The sequence below is a fragment of the Rhincodon typus genome, chromosome 22 (assembly GCF_021869965.1).
Source record: "Rhincodon typus isolate 14 chromosome 22, sRhiTyp1.1, whole genome shotgun sequence".
Classification (NCBI taxonomy): Eukaryota; Metazoa; Chordata; class Chondrichthyes; order Orectolobiformes; family Rhincodontidae; genus Rhincodon; species Rhincodon typus.
In genome coordinates this window covers 26,040,982-26,062,115 of record NC_063353.1, presented here as the reverse complement: position 1 = coordinate 26,062,115, position 21,134 = coordinate 26,040,982, and the positions used below count along the sequence as shown (strand labels likewise).

Below are 21,134 nucleotides of genomic sequence, written 5' to 3'. Positions count from 1 at the left end.
TCAGGGTCAAACGTGGTATCTTCCCAGTTTATACTGCAAAGACATTCCCTCCATTGCAACGTCTAAAACGGGGATATTTGCAGATGATTGTACAATGTTTAGCAACATTTGTGATTCCTCAAATGCTGAAGCAGCCCATTTCCAAATGTAGCAAGATCTGGACAATATCCAAGGACAACTGGCAAGGTAAATTTGCACCACAGAAGTGCCAGGCAATCATCATCTCCAGCAAGAGAGAATCTAACATTGCCCCTTGCCATTTAATGATCTCATTATCACTGGATCCTCCACTATCAACATCCTGGGGGTTACCATTGATCAGAAACTAGGTTGGACTTGCTAGTCAATGACTACAGGAGCAGGTCAGAAGCTTGGAAGCTTGCAGTATGCTGACTCCCCAAAGCCTGACCACCACCAACTAGACACAAGTCAGGAGTGTGATGAAATACTATCCACTTGGCTGGATGAGTGCAGCTTCAACAACACTCAAGCAGTGTGACACCATCCAGCACACTTGATTGGCACCATATCCACAAATATCCACATCCTCCATCACAGAAAATAGTAGCAGCAGTGCGTACCATTCACAAGATGCACTGTAGAAATTCATCACGGCTCCTTAGACAATACTTTTCAAACCCATCATCACTACCATATAAAAGGATAAAGGCAATAGATTCATAGGATCATCACCACCTGCAAACTCTCTTCCAAGTCAATCATCCAGACTTAAAAATATATCACCATGCCTTCAGTATTGCCAGGTCAAGATCCTGGAATTCCCTCCCTAACAGGTTTGTAGGTCTATTGATAACACATGGACAGCAGTGGTTTGAGAAGGCAGCTCCCTACCACCCTTTCAAGGGCAATTAGGGATGGATAATAAATGCTGGCTCAGCTAATGACCTTCACATCCCATGAGTGAATAAAAAGAACTTTTTAGCACATGGTATATTGATGTAATTGAGTTGGAAATATATAAGTGGCACTGTAGTTGCATCAAATAATTAAGCAATTAAAAGATTAAATCAAATCCACTTTTTTTGCCATGATTATATCTTTGTGCTTTCCTTTATTTGCTGCCAAGGGCATGCAGTAAAGTCTGTCGGCTAATGAAAGCGTGAAGGAAGACAAACAGAAGGCTAGAAGAACACAGCAAGCCAGGCAGCATCTGGAGGAAAGTAACAGTCAATGTTTCAGGTATTGCCCTTCTCAGGACAGTCCTGAAGAAGGGTAATACCTGAAACGTTGACTGCTCCTTTCCTCCAGATGCTGCCTGGCTTGCTATGTTCTTCCAGCCTCCTGTTTGTCTACCTTGGATTCCAGCATCTGCAGTTTTTTTGTCTCTAAAGCATGAAGGAAACTGGCTTGGCATAGCTTCTGAACTTAAAATGACAGCAAACAATACTTTAGCACACTGTGTAAGCACCTATCTCTGTACATGTTAGTTATGATCTTCCCTGTTTTCATTGATAAGCAAATACTCAAACAACCTCTACCAAATATGTCCATCAGCACTTAGAACTGTCCATTCAAACTGTCAATTTGTTGAAAACAGAAACAGAATATCAAAGCGAACAAAAACTCTTTTTGTGCTTCATTTTTTGGCTGAATGATGAATAATGTTGTGAAAATAGGCAAATTCAAGATTTGTATGCTTTAAGAGTATAACTTTTAGTTTGGAGACACGTTTTAGATGAAAGATATTAGAAGCACTTGGATTAGGAGACTGGGAAAGCCTGTGCTGTTTTTGAAGAAGTCAGAGTTGGAAGTGGAAAACAATAAACATAAAATGGTCTTTTCTCAGCCCAACAATGGAGCCAGCAACTCTGTCGAGATTGTAATTTTTGTCTCAAGAGATAGAAATCTTTGGGCCCCAGAATTAAAGTGACTCTTTGCAGATAAAGTAAGTTAGTGGACATTTATATCTGGGACATCCCAAGTGGGCCATGTTGCCATACAGATAAATTGATGCAAGGAGCTTTTTGTGTGGTTGGGTTTCACCTGTACAATAGCTCAAAGAAACTGGAGTTAGTGTTGGATCCTCAAAGTAGCTTTGAGATGAGCAAAAGGAAAGAAATCTGGCAGGAGCCATAGACCAGTAGCAAAAAGCTATTAGAAACTGAGGATATTTTCTGATTCTGGAGTCACTGAACAAGAAAGTGGTGAAGCCTATCCTGAAGCTGGGATGTCCATGATCATAACGTGCTTAAGCATTTGGCCATGTTACAGTATGCTCGTAGAAGGGTCCCAAGAAATCTCACACCTTGAAGAATAGCAGGTACAATGAGAAGAATCAACATAAATGCCTGGAAGCTGTAGCTCACGTTGGTTTGGTTCTAGGAGAAGTGGAGGAAACTTCAAAATTCTATAAAGTATGGAAAAACTCTTGGATCAAAATAAAATTAAAATGGGGCGTGTCATGGTGTGCTTTTAAAATTTATAGTTTAAATGATTTATGGAATTCAATGTTGTTAGTAGCTTTGTTTACTTTGTTTAACTCTTGTAAACAGTTTAGTTTAAAACATGAAATATTGTGGCATAATTCTTTCAGTTAATAACTGAGAGTTTGAAATTCTTTTTAAAAGTTACTGGCCTCCCTCCAGATCATAGTAATATGATCACTGTGGATAGTCACTTCTTGCTTTTCTTTAGATCTACTGTATGAACTCAAGTAATTCTTTTACTTTCCTGCACCTTTTTATAAATAGCATACAGTGCTCCGGGGTGGAAGCCAATGATTAATATTACTACCAATGTTATTAAGTGATTTCACAACAACAGCGGTGACATCAATGGGTGACAAAACCAGAGGCCAAGGCTAATGCACTGGGATGAAGGGTTCCCATGGCAGATGATTTAATTTAAATTAATTTATAAAATATGGAATTGTAAGACAGTCTAAGTAATGGTGACTGTGACAATTATCATTGACTCAAATAAAAATCTATCCAGCTCACTAATAATCCTTTGGGGAGATAATCTGCCATCCTTACCTGCTTTGGCCAACAAATGAATCCAGACCTCAGTAATAAGGTTAGCTGCCCTGAGAAAAGGTATGTTAAACCACTCAAAGGCAAACACAGACAGGCAACAAATGCTGACATTAACAAATGCCCACATCCCATCACTGAAGCAGCACTTACCATGGTCTTCTCCGAACATCATACAAGTCGATCCTGTTGGCAGTCTTTGTTAGATCAACCCATGGAGATGCTGGAAGCAAAGCAGAAAATTGCAATTGATTCTTAATTTTAGTTATGACTAGACATTTAAATTGGCAGGTATTAAAACTGCATAACTTGGTAAACTCCAATCTGTGAGTTGAAAGTTGCACCTTGAAACAGTTTCATTCATTGAAAATTAATCTGAGACCTCCTCTTTACAAAATTCACAGTGGAAAATCTGGACTGCTAGAAATTCAGATAGTGTTTTACTTTGCGGATATTTTTAATTTCCTGTTCCGACCTAACAGTCTGCCAGCAGTTACCTAGATCCCCCGCCCATTAATTACACCTTCTACTCCATTCAATTTAACTTTGTCATCACCCTGATATTAATATTTTACCTTCCATTTCAGTTTACTTGATTACACTCTGAATCAAAAAAAAATTGCAGGTCATTTCAGGAATGCAATGTGTACTGAGTATTCCCACTTCAGTAAAGTACTGGAATACTAGAGATACGGACTTCCAAATGATGCAGAGATTCAGATAGATATTAAAGAGTCCATCACACTACTTCACCAAGGCTAAGAAGATTTAGGAACATCTAAGAAGATTTAGCCCTGAGCAAAATTCTTCTATCAAATGCAACCACCAAGACCAGATTAATTGGTCATTCTACTCATTGCTGTTCCCTTGGATCCTGCAGTGTGCAAAGTGCTTGTCAAGTTATTGTGACTGCATTTCAAATGAGCTCCCTGCTTGTTACGTTCAATTAGACATTTCTGAGGGATATAGTATCATACAAATACAATTTTTTTTAGTCTTATGCAGACCAACATTTATTTTTCTGGTAATTATTTAATAAATAAAGAAGGCAGCAAGCTTTCTCACATCTCAATAGAAGTAACTGTAGCAACAGCTCACCAATATAGGAATTCCACTTCCTCTGACATTGTTTGCTGTTAACATCACATTAAATAAAGTTACTGCCTTTCATTTGAATGTCAGGTTTGTAGGAATTGAATTATAACTGAGTCTTTAAATGATGGATCGAGGCTGACAGGCATTCACTAACTCTGATTCATCGAACAAGTACTGAAAAATGCAAATCATGTTCAGTAAAACAACCCAAGAGGAAGGAATCTACAAACAGTCTATCACATTCAGGGAAAGCACGTCTGACATTTTATCTCTATGGAATATGGTTGGATCTCGGTACCTGCACTACCACACTTTGTATGCCAGTATCATAATGAAAGGAAAGATAGAGGGAAACAAAATGAGGCAACATTTAAGGAGAATACAGCTCGCAATTTTACAGAAAGTAATAGTCTTGAATGTCCATGTAAATTTTTGGCATTTCTGTCACATTTCATCAGGAGAAATATCTATTCTGGCCAGGAATGAAAGTCTCTTCCCAAGATTTTCTGCCTCAAAGCCGATTCTTTTGAACTCAGTAAAATTATTTGGTTCTTCCCACAATCAATTAAAAAAAAGCACCTCATTTCATTTAAATAAAAGACTCAGAAGTTGGAATTCCAAATGTCCTGGTCCTACTCCCATTGTGCATTGGCAGGAGGAAGAATGGGAATGACAAGGTACAGCAATTAGAATGGGCTAAAACAAATCAAAGTGATGAATTTTTGTACGAGCAGCAGAGCTCTGGAGGTGCAGTGGGAGTATCCCTACCTCGGAGCCAGGGTTCAAGTCCTACCTCCTCTATCTGTGAACAGGTTAACTAGAAAATATATTTGTAACCAGCAGATAGTTTGTGCTGTGGCTACTGCAACTGGGAATTATCTTGCAGGGTCATTTTTTGTGGTATTTAGCCTAAATAACCTCTGATGTGTGAGAACGCCAGATTTTGACATCCCCCAACTCAACAGGAAAGACTACTTAGAAGCAGTATGTTATTTCTCATGGGTCTACGTTTGTTTGCTATTATCATGAAGAAAGGAACAAAGAAGAGAGGGAATGTTTAATATACATTTATCATGGTGCCAATCCATCATAGTGGCCAGTCTGAGGCTGAGATTCTGTAACCTGATAGCTTACAGTTGGCAGGTGTCCATGCGGGCATTGCCAGCGGGAGTGGCGGCAATTATCAGCAATGCACCAACTAGCGCCAGTCTAATGTCTTAAAATAATGTCTTAGAGAGAGAAATAATCAGAACAGAGATGGTCTAAACCAACCTATTCACACTGTGATCTCCGGTCATGATTTGCCTGCAACAAACATTATGGATTTAGGTTTCTGATTTTTGCAATAATTTCAAAAGAGTAATTTTCTAAGATTGCACAGCCAGGACCTGGATGTTCCATTGGCCAGACAGTCGTTCTTCCAGTGTGGATGGGAGTTCCACATGGCAACCCTGTGGAAATCCCACTATTTCACACTCCAAAGGAATTGCCTGGGAAATTGAATTTTCCACTTGGTAAATCCATTACACCTCAAACCTTCAGAAAGTCTTCATTTAAGTCAGAGAACTTGGACGGTTCCAATGAAACTAAATGACATAGTTACTCAGGCAAAGTTGGACGATTAAATACCCAGTCTAACTTCTGAGTAACTATTCAACTGATTGCATACTTAACTGGACACTGCCTTATCCCAATAGTGGGCCATGACATACCCCCTCCCTCACTGGGATTCTGCTCCTCCGTTGGTCTAATTGAATCAAAGACACCACTGCCACCAGAGCTGTGCCGAACCCATTGCCTCCAGAATTAACACGACAACATCACCCCACCCGACCCTCGGCCAGATCCACCCAACGTCCCAACAACCCCACCCTCCCATCCCTTCACAGCCTGTTCCTGACCTGGAGCAACCCTCCCCTCCCCCGACCAAACCAATTTCTCCAACCCTCACTGACCCTGTTAAACACTGCATCACTTACATTGCCATTCTACACCTTGGCATCATACCCCCTACCTAGCTGTCATTCTACCCAGTCAGATCTCTATTTTCCTGGCACTCTACCAACTTTACACCTACCTCTATCCATCTGGCACCCTAGCCTGGCATGCCACTAAACTAGCAACCTACCCTGCATTCATATGGGCTCTTATGTCAGCCTTACCTTCTACAACTGGCACTCCTCCCAGGTGGAATCCCACTTACCTGGCACCATAATCTCCCAGCACCTTAACATCACACTTACCTTATGTACTTATGGTTTGACAGCAGCTGTCAAAGTGGATGCCAGGTCCTCTAAATGTCAGAACACCATAAGTGACTGCTGTGAAAAGGGGACATAGTTGCCTCCTTCCTACAGTTCTGTGCTAAAACAGAACTGTCAGAATGGAAGACAACAAGGTGTAGAGCTAGATGAACACAGCAGGCCAAGCAGCATCAGAGGAGCAGAAAAGCTATCGTTTCGGGTCTAGACCCTTCTTCAGAAATGGGGGAGGGGAAGGGGATTCTGAAATAAATAGGGACAAAGGGGGAGGCGGATAGAAGATGGATAAAGGAGAAGATAGGTGGAGAGGAGACAGACAGGTCAAGGAGACGGGGTTGGAGCCAGTAAAGGTGAGTGTAGGTGGGGAGTTCGGGAGGGAATAGGTCGGTCCAGGGAGGAAGGACAGGTCAAGGAGGCGGGATGAGACTAGTAGGTGGGAGATGGGGGTGGGGCTTGAGGTGGGAGGAGTGGATAGGTGGGAGGACAGGTTAGGGAGGTGGGTTCCTGCTCCTCTGATGCTGCTTGGCCTGCTGTGTTCATCCAGCTCTATACCTTGTTGTCTCAGATTCTCCATCATCGGCAGTTCCTACTATCTCTGTCAGAATGGAAGTACAGCTCTGAACTTCCAAGGGGGCCTTGAGCAGCATCTCCTCTCAGAAATGTAGAACATCCTTTTTTTGTAAAATGAAGGCCAATCTCAATGAGATTTTGACTCCTTAACTGGTCAAAGGAATTCTGCAGACTCACAGAAACATGATATTGATGTTCAGGCTCCAAAAGAAGCAAAAGATTAAAAGAATTTTCAATGAGTTTGGTGTTGATATACCCTTCACAGCTGAATTTCTCTATGTAGACAGACGAGGCATTAACTCATGGACATTAATCTATGATGCTATTAAATTGAGCATTGCTTGCTCTTTTGATAAACAGGTTACATTGTTTAGGCTTGCGTACTCTCTTCAAAGGAAAACATATCACAACACTGCTTCTGTGATAACAGCTGATTTATGCTTGGCGAGTTCAACAATTTGAACTCACTCCTGCCAGTTTAGAAAATAACACCCTGAGCTCTGAATTTTACTAGAAATGAGCTAAGCACCAATTTTGGCGAGTTTCACAGAGTGTTTCTCTCCCTAAGCCTTAGCAAGCTTTGGCACTATTCTGCTGGGAACTCCAGCACGCCAGCACCAACGTCATCTGTAAAGCCTAGTGTACACTAGATCAAGTACTGCCAACCTACAGATGCCCTTCATTGTCCATGTAGTTGGAAGCGAACAAAATACAAATGTTTCTCAGGGCACAGAGGTAGCATGACTGATACTTCATTGCAAATACAAGTGCACATTGAAACAAAAATTGCTATTTAAGAAACAAACTACAAAATTATCCATCTGTAGCATCACCTCATATTAGAACCCTATCTAAGCTGGTGCTATTCTTCCCCCAATTCCCACAGCATGAACCTACAGCTTAGTCATGCCAACCATCACGTTGCACTGACCCATCAAAGCCAGGCAGGTTGTGATCATTAATAACTACCTCCCCTGCATTAACCCATGTTCCTCCAATGAAATATTGTCTTCTACTCCCATTCATATGGTTAGTTTCTCCTCATCATTATTATTGACCCCTCTGCATCCCAGCGTGTTGCCTCCAATAGACCACCCCAACTTTCCCACAACAGCAGTGGCCCCAGTAACTTCCCTTGGATTTCACAGAGCTGTACCCAGAACTGACCACAGCCTCCCCCTGACCGACATGGACAATCAGCCCCAAACGATGACTGACAAGACCCCTGACTGACTATGCAGCTCCCAAACTGATTGCACATGACCTGCAGGACTGATCATAGCCCACTTCCCATACTTTAGATTTATGGAACTCCGATTGCCACAAGAGGCCGACTACTGTGTCCAAGCCACTGGACTGATAGAGGATCATGCCCTTGACTTACAGTGCCAGGACTCCTGACTGAGGATGCTCCCCTTAGGCTTTGAGTCGCTGCCACTTGGTTGAAGCACAATCAGTGTGTTTGCCATGCAGGCTGCTGGTATAAAGTGTAAGAGTGACATTGATCTGGTCTGGTGCCATACAGCACAATGTCCACCCTTTCGTATGATCATCTGACAACCAAGTCAAGTTGCCTGGCTTTGTAGCAGTAAGGCAAGACAAAAGTACTGTCAGCCTTTAAGCACTGACTGAGAGGACAATGCAAAAAAGGCAAGACCAGTTGGAGATGTGAGCATCCAAGTGCTCACAAAGTGAGTGAGCACTAAGAGAGCACACAAGGTGCCAGAAGGTGTGCCTTGGTCAAATCAATACGCTGGGTACCTGAACCTGTGTGCAGAGTGTCTGGGTAGTAGCATTATATTGATACAGTAGCTGCTGGTGCATTCTAGGTGCAGCATCAAATTGTAGAACTATACTTTATGTGGATCAGAGATGGGCCTTGAGGGTGTGGTAGGGCTGGTACATGTCCGATGCTAACTTCCATGGATTGGGGGCGCGGATGTTTGCTGCCCATGGAACATACCCTAAGATGTTGGTGATTGTTGTCCATAATGAAGACCTGGAGAAGCGAGCAGTAAGCTGGAGTTGCCAGGTACATGTTCTGACTTTCATTTCGAGGATTATCACATTCAGCTTCTAGCCAGTTAGTGGGAGCTTGAGAACTGCGCATCAGTGAGGTTCGATTCAATATTAAAGTCATACTAAAGCATGTATATAGATATAAATCGGCCTCTCATCACTCACAAGTGAGATTCTTGTGTCACCATTCAAAATGTGGATGGACAATCAGATTTTATCTCCCTACATCGAGAATCTCATTTCTGTCAAGCTCACCCGACTTTTCCAACTGACTTACTAATGCCCATATGGTTCATGGGCTGGGAAGATTCTTGAAATTCATATCACACTGGAAGGTGGCTGCTTTATAATTTGCACTTCCAGGGATGAATGGAAGAAACAGCTTTGTCATCTGATTTCTAATAAGGTGCCACAGAAGATAACATAGGATTACAGTCCACATGCACACCACCTTAAGTTAAAGGTAGTCAACCAATCAGCTTTGATTGAGGTAGGAAATGGAAAATTATAATTAGTAAACTGTTAATTTCTATAAAATACATTAACAGTAACATAGGCAAATATGGGCATGATTATTTGGGAAGTCCTACAATCAGCCAAGAGATGACTAACCATTTAATGTGTTGGGCTTTTCCCCCTGGTGACATTTGTTGAAGGAGGAATATTGGCCACAGACCTGGGAGAATTCTTTTATTGCCCTATGCATGGAGATTTTATGATTCACTTGAACAAGCAGGCATGGTCTCTGGCTAACATTTCATCTGAAGCAAAGCAGCTTTAATAATGCAGCACTTACTGCTTATGATCTTAAACTCTGTGACAGGGAGTTGAGAACATCTCAGGTAAAAGTGCTAGTAACTGTATCAGAAAATATAAATAAACAATGGCAAATTTTAACTATAGGAACATAGCTAACTGGTTAAGTATTCAGTCTTTTAAGTCTATTTCCTTATAAGTCTATAATTCTTTAAGGTCATGGCGCGACATTGCCTAACCACTACATTTTCATATTGCTGGACACCTCAACCAAGCAAAACTTCATATATTGCAGCCTTGAAATTTTTAGTTTACCTACTTTCAGCCTTCAAATGAGAGAACTTTGGGTTTTGACTATTCCAAATATCATTGTTATTTGGCCTTGGTCTATTTTCAAGGTTTTTCCCTTTTCTGGTTTCTTCCACCAGAGAGAATATTTTCTCCTTATCTGTCCAATGCATTCCTTTATTATTTAAATACCATGATTAGACCTCTCCTCAATGCTATAAACTCAAGTGAAAACAAGCCAAGCTCCTTCTATGGCACCTTCCACATCTGCAATCTCAACAATCTGGAAGGACAAGGGCTTCAGATACATCGTCGCACAGCACCTGGAAGTTCAACTCCAAGGTACATACCATCCTGAATTGAAAATATATCACAGTTCCTTCAGTGTTACTGGCTCAAAGTCCTGGAATTCCCTTCCTAACATCATTGTGAGTATGCTTATACACTATATAGATTGTGGTTGTTCATAGAAGTGGCTCACCACCATCTTAAGGGAAATTAGAAATGGGTAATAAATGTTGTTGATGATGGCCATATCGTGTTAAATAAGTGAAATAATCTATCCTCACACTGAATCTGCACTAGATCCTATCTAAGGCTAACATATTGCTATTCAATTCAACATTGTCACTTATTCCAATGCTTACTTAATTCCCAACTAGTGTGATCTCGTAAGAAGTGTGTTAACTTATTTTAAGAGACCAAAGTCACAACAATGAATCTGCAACATTGCTATTATTTACACATCTATGTTATAATTACGCCCTTAATCAAAATTCCAGTCAAAACGAAGAGTATAAAAAGACATAGGTGATTGTGCTGTGGGCTAAATGCATGTTGCTTATTATTTCATTTCTACATTTCTACGAATATCAAGTATTATACGGGTGCAATACAGTTCTAGTGAGATTAGTAGCAAAACTATTTGCAGAGACTCACATAAAAGACAGCTCATCATGTGACAAGGTATAAAAACCTCAAAGAGAAGTCTACACATTAATCAGTGAAAAAAAACTAGTTTTCTTCTTCTTGGTGCAAGCACAAACCTAAGTCTCCAGTGGTTTGAAAAAAAACTCTCCTGACTGAGAGAGATTATTGCACACAAAACACCTACAAAATACATTTTGCTCGATTTAACACATTCTTCCTAAAGGAGTAATGACACATTTAATTTGTGATTCAATGCTTTAAGGAATTCATTGTCACCTTCACAAAAGACAAATTAGAAATCATTCAGCTTTCCATTGTATTAAATGTCTAGATGGATGTTATTAAAGATACCAAAACATCTCAAATTGGTCTTTGTGATATAACAATTATTTTTTGAATCAATTAACAAGATGGGTAGGACTTTACCATGGGTTTCATGGCCAAATGCATATGCTGACCTTGCTTTTGGCAGCAGTGGGGCAGCTCAACAATATTCCACAAAGGGACCTCCTAAATAGATGCTCTGGGCCTGCAGTCTACTTGACGACTGCAGCCAGGATATGGATGCTGTAGGCCCAATAAGAGTGTCAGCAACTCTAAATCCTTGGCAGCCCCACCAGAAGAGGTGCATGCTGCTGAGGGAGCTCAGCGACTGAGGAGGTGCCTCACCATGGAGATAACCTCAAATAGTTAAGTGAAAAGCTTACAATTATGGGGTTAAACAGGGTATCCCCTTTGGATGGTACATTTGAGTCACAGCCTTCCCAACTCACCACCATTTCTTCACCCCATGAAATCTCTGACTCCAGTGGATCTCCAAATGGCCACAGGATGGGTATCGAAATGAAGCAGGGAGCTGCTGCAGAAAATAACTCGTAATAAGGGCTTTGATTATTTTAGCTGGCCAGCTATCAGCATTTGGCAGGGAATGAATCTCACATCCAGCCATGCCTCTGAGAAACTTCCTCAGTGGTAGGACTGCAGTGGGGGAACATTCCAACATGGCTTCCTGCCATTTTCCCAGTCTATCACTGACCACTCGAGACCAGGAAAGTCTTGCCCAATGTCTCAGCCAGTATTATTTAAAACTTGTCCAGAAAGAATGCTTAATAGTGGGTCAAGAGAGTCAATTCCCAATCAGTACAGTTGTCTTGTCAAATGAGGTCATCCCACATTTCTGTGTGCACTATAAAACATACCTCAGACAGGTGTACAACATGGGTGCATGATGTGTCTGCAAGTGGCCTTCTTGGAATTTCTAACCAACAAAAAAAAATTAATTGTATTTAACTTTGTTTGGAACAATATGTAAATTTAATTAATATTTCCTATTTTCTGTGTTAAGAAGAGATATGGCTTTGATTTCATCTTTAGAGTTGTTCTTGTAAGTTAATGCTGAAAAGTCTGCAGGCTTATCTATTTACATGCATTTTAATGAGGTTTTGCAACATTTAAAGTGAAGAGACAGAGTGTACTAGTTGATGGTTTTAAAACAGGTATAACAAACTGGCTGTTGCCCAGTGACAAGCGTCCAGGGGCACACAGACTTGCAGAAAAATCCAGTATGGAGCAATTGACTACTTCAGTTTGTGTGTATACCAGACAGTGAAGACAAAAGTGCTAAACTCTCCAGTAGGAAATTCTGCCAAACTGCTAGAAACAGAGTTTAAACTACTTGTAAAATAAAACAAAGAACTGCAGATGCTAATGATCTAAAACAAAGACAGAAGTTGCTAGAGAAACTCAGCAGGTCTGGCATCTGTGGGGAGAAAGCAGTGTTAATGTTTTAATCTGCACTGAATTCTGAAGAAAGGTCAATAGACTCAAAACATTAACTCTGCTTTCTCAAGTAGCAATGCAGGCTGATGAAAATGCATTTAGCGAAGGAGCAGAAATTAGAGTTGATCTTTCTCTGCACATTCTCTGCAGCCGTAAGACTAAATTCTGCATTCTGTTCTAATACTCTGATGTACTTAGGTTTGGAATGATCTGTCTGGATAGTACAGAAAACAATACTTTTCACTGTATCTCAGTAAATGTGAAAGTAATAAAACAAATCAAGTCAAATCGCTGAATGGATATCAGTTGCAGATTGTGGTAAATCTATATTGGGGCTGTGGTGTTTATAAGGATACCGTTGAGATAAAAGGAATTCTGTGAGTTTGCTCCATTTTAGATATTTGCAATGAAATCTTGCCAATCATGTTGTCTCATGTAATACTGTTAGTGTTCTTATTTAATGGATATTTTATTCATTTCATTAAGAGTACACTGGCAGGCTCTTGTGAACGAGTTCATTAACTGACATCCACAGTTAGTAAAGAGAAAATGAGAGTCTATAAGGCCAGGTTTCATTTTCGGAACTGACTTGGTCAGTATTAATATTAGCTGGGATCAAAATAGTATAATATGTAAATAAATGTGTAAAATGTAGGAAATCTACATAGGCATAAAGATAAATTTAACTTATTGATAATGTTTTAGAACCTTATTTTGAAAGTATTGAATCCTGTAATATTAATTTAATATCAGACTGTTCATTCTCTACAATTTCTGAATGTCATGTATGGCTTAATTTTTTGCCTTTCAAAAAACAGACTTCAAAATAAATTCGGTACTTGCAGAACCTGTAGCATTTGTGATTTCTAATATATTCAACAAATTGCTTCTTTACATTGTTTATGTCTTAATTAAAACAATGTTGAAACACAACATTTACTGTGAGACTTTGTTTTGAGTATATTAACACTATGATTGGGCAGGTCTCTGAAAATGCATTGATTGTACTTCAGAAAATCCCATGTGATTAGGTTTTGCCAGTCAAGAAAGATGCAAAAGACAGAGAAAATAGAAACCAAAAAAAATCTGCTTCAAAAATAAAGCAATGATATCCTTGCAGGCTTACATTTTAATATGAACTAAGACAAGTTTTCAGAGAGAAAGCAGCTCTCATCATTTATAACAAAAACATATTCATCTTCATAATCACATGCCAATTTAAGAAAATATGAGGTTGCTGGGAACAAGAAGGTAATAATAAATTTCTTTGAGGTAAAAGGTAATAGCTATCATTGTGACATTTATATAACTTGACTATAATTATATTAAATGTTGTTTAATATGTCGTTCATGGTGCACTCAATTTTGCTGTATGGATGGATTCAATTAAGCCACAGGATGAAAAAATCCTGTGATTCTGTGTTGAAGAACATTGAAGAACGTTAGCTAGCTTTGGCAGATCAGAATTATGCCCACCCCACCCCACCCCTCCCCTATCTTTTGCAGCAATGCTGACCAACAATGTTATTGAGCAGATACTTTGTACAGTAACCGAGTTTATCTGTTTCAGTAAGTAAGCAATACACCCAGGTTTTACTGTCAGTGCTGAATGGAAACATTCACTGTTCATCTTGCCACCAGCTTCTCAAAGATTTTTTGTGACATGTGCTTAGAGGAAGTTTCCTTTAAGTTGGCATCGTTTTCAGACAAGTGCCCTGGATCAGGGGTTGCTGGAATCTCCAATTAATGCAAGTAATGGCATAGCCTGGATATTTACTGGGACGGAAGTGTTGGCATGAGAGAGGAAGGGTAGGTGGGCAAAGTTTCTAACGGGAAACCAATTGAGTGGGGTGCACTCTAAAACATGCCACAGGAGCTGAAAGATCTGACCTATGACCCTCATGAGGGATAGTTGTTGGGTTAGTTCAGCAATTCCAACTTCCATGCTCTGCATTGAATGGGATATGGAGGTTACACTCCAGATCGAGGTGGACAGTTTGATGGTAGTGGCAGTTGCCAACCCTTGTTCCAGGAGTCTTTGTATGAAGGAGACATTGATGAAAGGAGCATGGGTGCATAGTGAGAAAGCAGACCTGTTCCTTCTGATAGCACTATAACAGGCACTTAACTTATCCCAGAAGCTGATTTTAGCTTACTTCAGCTGAGAGACCAGAATGCTGCTGGAAAGCAAGTTAAATTAGAAGCTACCAGTCTTGTTAAGATCATTAAAATGTCAACACACCTCACGGGAGAAAGTTAGCTGCCCACCCTTGTCCTATTTTCACAAACCTAGAATTTGCAACACTGGAGCCGGCACACAGACGAGTTTGAAACTTTCCCTGATTTACCCAACATGTGTAACCAAGCCCACATACAAACCCAGGTTAAAATCCCTCTGCAATGTTTAAACCATAAAGTAAAAATCAGGAAATATATGTGAGGTTTAAATGATACACCAGAAGTGAAATGTAGATCAAGAACAGATGGTATAAATGGGGGGAGAATAAAGAAACAGATGGAACAATTACAAAGAAAATTCTAACATTAATATTCATCTGAGAGAATGAGACTCTGCTCTTTTAAAATGAATTGTTTGAGTCCAGAGAAGTCATTTGCCAGAAATTATTATTTTAGTGCCATTAAAAAAAAACTCTTGAATGCACATTTTCTAAAATTAGTCTATAATTAGAAGACAAGTGCCCAAACTGCATGCCATTGCACTCATTTTAATGCTGAGTCTATTGATGAGGATTGCAATAGCACCCCTTGCAGACCAACAGAGAACCTCTGATTGCCATTTCCACAATTGTAACATGAATAGACTTTTCAAAAAACTAATCTCGGCTGAAGCACAAAATCTTGGAGCAGTGTTGCTGTATTTACTTTTGGAAGATTTTCCATAGCTTAATTTATGTTCGAGCAACTCAGAATCAGAAAATGGTGAATAAATCATTCATGCAGAGATTTAGATGATGATCATGGGAGGGTTATAGAGAGTGGAGAGGGCATACAAAACACTAGCAACCTGTGAACATTGTTTTGATTAATCTGTGTTGAGTAATAATGGGAATAGTTCATGTCCTGGCACAACCATGGAGTGTGGTTTAAGATTAATGACATTATGGGTCACCAGAACTTTTAAACAGGAGTCTGTGATTACAGAATCATGCCTGCATGATTGCAGAGATGAGAGGGCCTACAGTACTGCTTAAACTGTAAATAAACAGAGCAAGAACAAGTCTGCCTGCAATGTGGGGGATGCAGTAACACTGTGCAGATGTCACTGAACTAATAATCCAGAACCCCAGGCTGATATTCTGGAGATATGGATTTGAATTCTGCCATGAAATTTGGATTCAACAAATATTGAGAATTAAGAGCAGGCCTAATGGCGATCATGTAACCATTGTCGACTGTTATTAAAACCCATCTGGTTCACTAATGTCCAGTAGGGAAAGAAATGTTCTGTCTTTATTTCCTCTGGCCTAAATGTGATTCCGGATCAATGTGATTGACTCTCAACTGCCTTCTTGATAATTAGTGATGATCAATAAACGCTGGACTGACCAGCAATACCTACTTCCCAAGAATTAATACATTTTTTAAAAGCCAAATTCTAGCACTGGCAATTAATCTTATATAACATTGTAACTGCCAATGATAAGTAAGACTGTGACTGATAGCTTGTTAAAAATATTAATTGGACTAAGAGTGCATTAAGTGATTTCCAACTGAAGGAATTTTTCATATACAAGTAAAAGGAGTGATCTCTAACTAGGCCTTCATGAAATCTCAGTCTAGTTTTGGATTCTTCCAACATACAGAACCTTGTTCTTGTGTGATCGTGATATCAAAATGCAAATAGCATATTGTTGAGGACTTTGCAGCCAACAGTGTTCCCTTCCTGTGTTATAAACTAAACTGTACCCTTCACAAGTGCAACAAAGCAGACTGCCAAAAACAAACTGGACTTGAATATGTGTTGAATTCCTGAACATAAGCACACTTTCTGATTTAAAGGCCATTCAGTTAACCTTTCAGACAATTGCCTATAGAAAATTTCAACCCAAAGTCTCAAATGCAACAAATTGTTGATGAATAGATAAACTTAACTTGATTCTGTACAATTTCACAATATTTACCTACATTGCCAAACTGATGTTTTTTGAAACTAAATCCACCTATTTCCCAACTGAAGTGGTACTTCAACATTTGGCCAACAAAAGCCTCGCCTTAGAGTAATCATGGGAACACACCTTGCTGCCCCTCATACCAAAGTTTCATAAAATGAAACACATACGCCACTCCGATCCCCTGATTGGCTCCGTATGTGTTTAAGTTAGCACCTAAAGTTACTGCAGTGTATTATTCCATATAACAAAGGTTCAAAATCAGACATTCCATTGCATTCAATATGAATGCCCACATCTCCTAGAACCTCCTTGCTTGAATCTCACGAACCACATGCCCAAACCTGAAACAGCATTGAAATGACTTTTGGAACATCACCCTCCCCAACAATCCTGCTCTGTTCTTCGGCTCAGTATTTTCAATCTTTGTGTTTAATTATAACCAGAGTATCATCAGCAATGGCTTTCCTTCCTCTGTCACTTGTCCCCCAATGCCTTTACCTCTCAAATGTATATACTTGACTCCTCCTTATCTACATGCTCTCCTTTACTGATACTGTTCAAAGATATAGGGTCAATGTCCACTTCTACACAAAAGACACCCCATTCTAACTTCCCACCAGTATTCTCAAACCAGCCACTGCCACTTCATTGTCAGACCTCAGGTCTACCATTGAGAGAAGGGCCCCTGATGGGAATGGCTGTCCCCAAGGATTTACTACTGATGATGGGCAGTTCAAAACTTTATTCACCTGAGCCTGCCCAGCTCTAGTACAGAAAGAAGAGGTCCCTTTGAGTGAGCTTCAGCATGGAGGTCACCTCTTCTTCCTGCAGCCTCAGCAGCGACCATTTTGTAGTCATGGTGTTGGCAAGGCAGCCAAGCTACTGGCCCCCTGATTGAGTGGATATCTCTCGAAGGCAGGTCGCTCTACCCAAGTGGTCAGTGGTCCAATCTGGCATCTTTTTAATGCCCGCCACTGGTAAATCAGCCAGGGTTCCCCTGCTCCTCTGCATAGGATTGAGGGTTGGCAACCCACTTTCAATTTCCCAGTGGTGACAACACTTTGAAACATCATTCCTTCTGCAGGCACACAGCACTCTAAAGGTTCCTCCAAGGTCCTGTGCACACCAATCAGCGTGCCAATGGATTGACTTCCAATTTCATAAGTAAATGACAGAAATGTGTGCAACAAGAAAAAAAAAATCAAATTAGAGCATGTATTGCTCTTAAGTTGAGAAAATTCTGGCCTAAATCTCTGTGAAGGCACTTGTTCAGCGTATAGGCAAAGAAGAAATATAAAGTTATTGAAGGATATTCATTTAGTGTATTTCTTTGTTTCATTTCTCTATTCTCTACATGTTTATATGTTGGACTGGGCTGACCTGCACTCTGTATCTCTTTGGTAAATTATTGCTTATTTGACCATGTACATTTCCGTTAAGCAGGAGTTTGTTCAGTATCCTACTTGAAATTTAAGATTAATGAAATATTAAGAAGCCACTACTGCATGCAAAAGATCTGCTTCAGTTTAAAATATTCTTTTGACTCAGTTTCTTTCTGAGATTGCTCGTGATTACAACTTGTCATTGATTGCTTTTTTTATGTTTTGAAAGCAGTCCCATATTCGTTAGCAAGCCAATGTAATTTATGTAAATTACATGTCCACTTCTTGGTTTTATGCATTGTTGTTAGTGAAAAATCACAACAATAGACTCTGAATGTATTTAAATTCGTTATTAGATTATGTACAATGGAGTGCAGATAGGATCATCTGTAATAGAAACAAATAGTGCTGAAGTTGTTGCAAATGCAGAAATACATGTTGTACCAACATAGATTGTTCTCAATACACTGGCGCATTTGTTGCTTTGAAAATATCCTGCGTCTTTTAAGGACACCCATTTCAATAAAACAGTTATAAACAGGTGAAGTTGTACTATAGTATCATTCTCATCGCCCAATATTTTACAAGTTCCTTAAGTACCTCAGTAGAAGACTGTGAAGAGTATTTGGAATGATTTGCTCCATGGTTTCACCTCCCTTGGCCTGTATTGAGCATCTCCATTTAAAGTAAATTTAAAAACTCATTATAACCAACTTTTTCATCATGTGGTTTCATGCCAGACTATGAGTTTGGGTTCAAGAGAAACTGGTCGAGGAGCCTGCCTTCACAGTTAGACTTCAAAGTAATGCTATTTATAATGTTAATACTAAGTATTGGCATGCATGGTATTCATTAATATACCAGGTTCTAATCTTACTAGGTAACTACATTAGACAGAGATTAATCTATCCTACATTAGGTGAGGTTTAATCCACCTTCTTCTTGCCCACGTGATCTTGAGACTCTCTCTCTCATTCTAAAGTTCTAACTCCATCCACACAGGACTACTTACGTTCAGTAATGGGTAGCTCTGTGATATCATTGCAAGGTTACTCCAGGGACCTTACATAACAACAACACCCCTGTGTAAATCTTGACCTCTTCATATCAGCCAATGATTTGGTCATGGAGTTAAAATAATGTTAAAACCAAAAGAACTGCCGATGTCGTAAATCAGAAACAAAAACAGAAGTAGTTGGAAAAGCTCAGCAGGTCTGGCAGCATCTGTGAAGAAAAAAAACAGAGTTAACATTTCAGGTCTGGTGACCCTTTCTCAGAGCCATCAATTATATAGGAAATAGAATTTTCACTAACTGTAGATTACTCTTCAGTAAACCAGCAGTAATGGTATCACAGTCACTGATCCTATTGTACAAATGTCACATATCAGAGACATGGTGATTAGTGGGAGTTGAAGACTGCACAACAAAGGAACAAAATACATTCAATTGATACTACGAGACAGACAGATGCAAGGGAAAAATGTCAAGACACTTATTCACCTCTGGGTTCACAGAACTAGGATAAACCACTTGATTTTGGTAACATGCTTTAAGACATTATCTGAAAAGACAGTGTGGATTTGTTAAGGGCGAATCATATTTAACTAATTTAATTGAGTTTTCCGATAAAGTTTCAGAGAGGGGTGATGAAAGTAATGTAGCTGAAGTGGCACAATGCACTTCCAAAAAGCATTTGATAAAGTGCCACATTTTGGATACAAAACTGGCTGTCCAATAGAAGACAGAGGGTGGTAGTAGATGGAAAGTATTCAGCCTGGAGCTCGGTGACCAGTGGTGTTCCACAGGGATCTGTTCTGGGATCTCTGCTCTTTGTGATCTTTATAAATGACTTGGATGAGGAAGTGGAAGGGTGGGGTAGTAAGTTTGCTGATGACTCAAAGGTTGGTGGAATTGTGGACAGCATGGAAGGCTGTTGTAGATTGCAACGGGACATTGACAGGATGCAGAGCTGGGCAAAGAAGTGGCAGATGGAATTCAACCCAGAGGAGTGTGAAAGTGATTCATTTTGGAAGGTTGAATTTGAATGCAGAATACAGGGTTAATGGCAGGATTCTTGGCAGTGTGGAGGAACAGAGGGATCTTGAGGTCCACGTCTATAGATCTCTCAAAGTTGCAACCAAAGCTGATAGGTTTGTAAAGAAGGTGTATGCTGTGTTGGCTTTCATTGGTAGGGGGATTGAGTTTAAGAGCCGTGAGGTTCTGCTGCAGCTCTATAAAACTCTGGTTAGACCACACTTGGAATATTGTGTTCAGTTCTGGTCACCTCATTATAGGAAAGATGTGGAAGCTTTACAGAGGGTGCAGAGGAGATTGCCTGGACTGGAGGGCAGGTCTTATGAGGAAAGGTTGAGGGAGCTAGGGCTTTTTTCATTGGAGCGAAGAAGGATGAGAGGTGACTTGATAGAGGTGTACAAGATGATGAGAGACATAGATAGAGTGGATAGTCAGAGACATTTTCCCAGGGCGGAAATGACTATTATGAGGGGGCATAATTTTAAGGTGATTGGAGGAAAGTATAGGGGAGATGTCAGAGGTAGGGTCTTCACACAGAGAGTGGTGGGCATGTGCAATGTGCTGCCAGCATTGGTAGTGGAGTCAGATACTTTAGAGACTTTTAAGTGACTGTTGGATAGGCACATGGAGGATAGTAAAATGTAGGGTATACAGGGTAGATTGATCTTAGTAGGATAATAGGTCGGCACAACATCGTGGGCTGAAGGGCCTGTACTGCGCTGTACTGTTCTATGTTCTATGTTCACATAATGGAACATTTGAAACCCATGGATAAAATTAAGTGGTCAGCATTGATACAAAGTGTCAGAAAAAAAGGTAGCACTGTTGAACTGATGCTTTACGTCTGTTTCACAATGTCTGTCACGGGCACCAGCCATCTCCTTTACACTAT

The 21,134-nt window shown here is 40.0% G+C and overlaps 1 protein-coding gene across 1 annotated transcript in view; it reads right to left on the bottom strand.

Moving 5' to 3' along the window:
* The window catches only part of LOC109931996 (voltage-dependent calcium channel subunit alpha-2/delta-1), a 612,802-nt gene that overhangs the window by 221,629 nt on the left and 370,039 nt on the right, over positions 1-21,134 (bottom strand). The window contains exon 9 of the mRNA XM_048609958.1: positions 3,147-3,216. Coding sequence (XP_048465915.1) covers positions 3,147-3,216 — 70 coding nt within the window. The remainder of the gene's footprint in view (positions 1-3,146; positions 3,217-21,134) is intronic.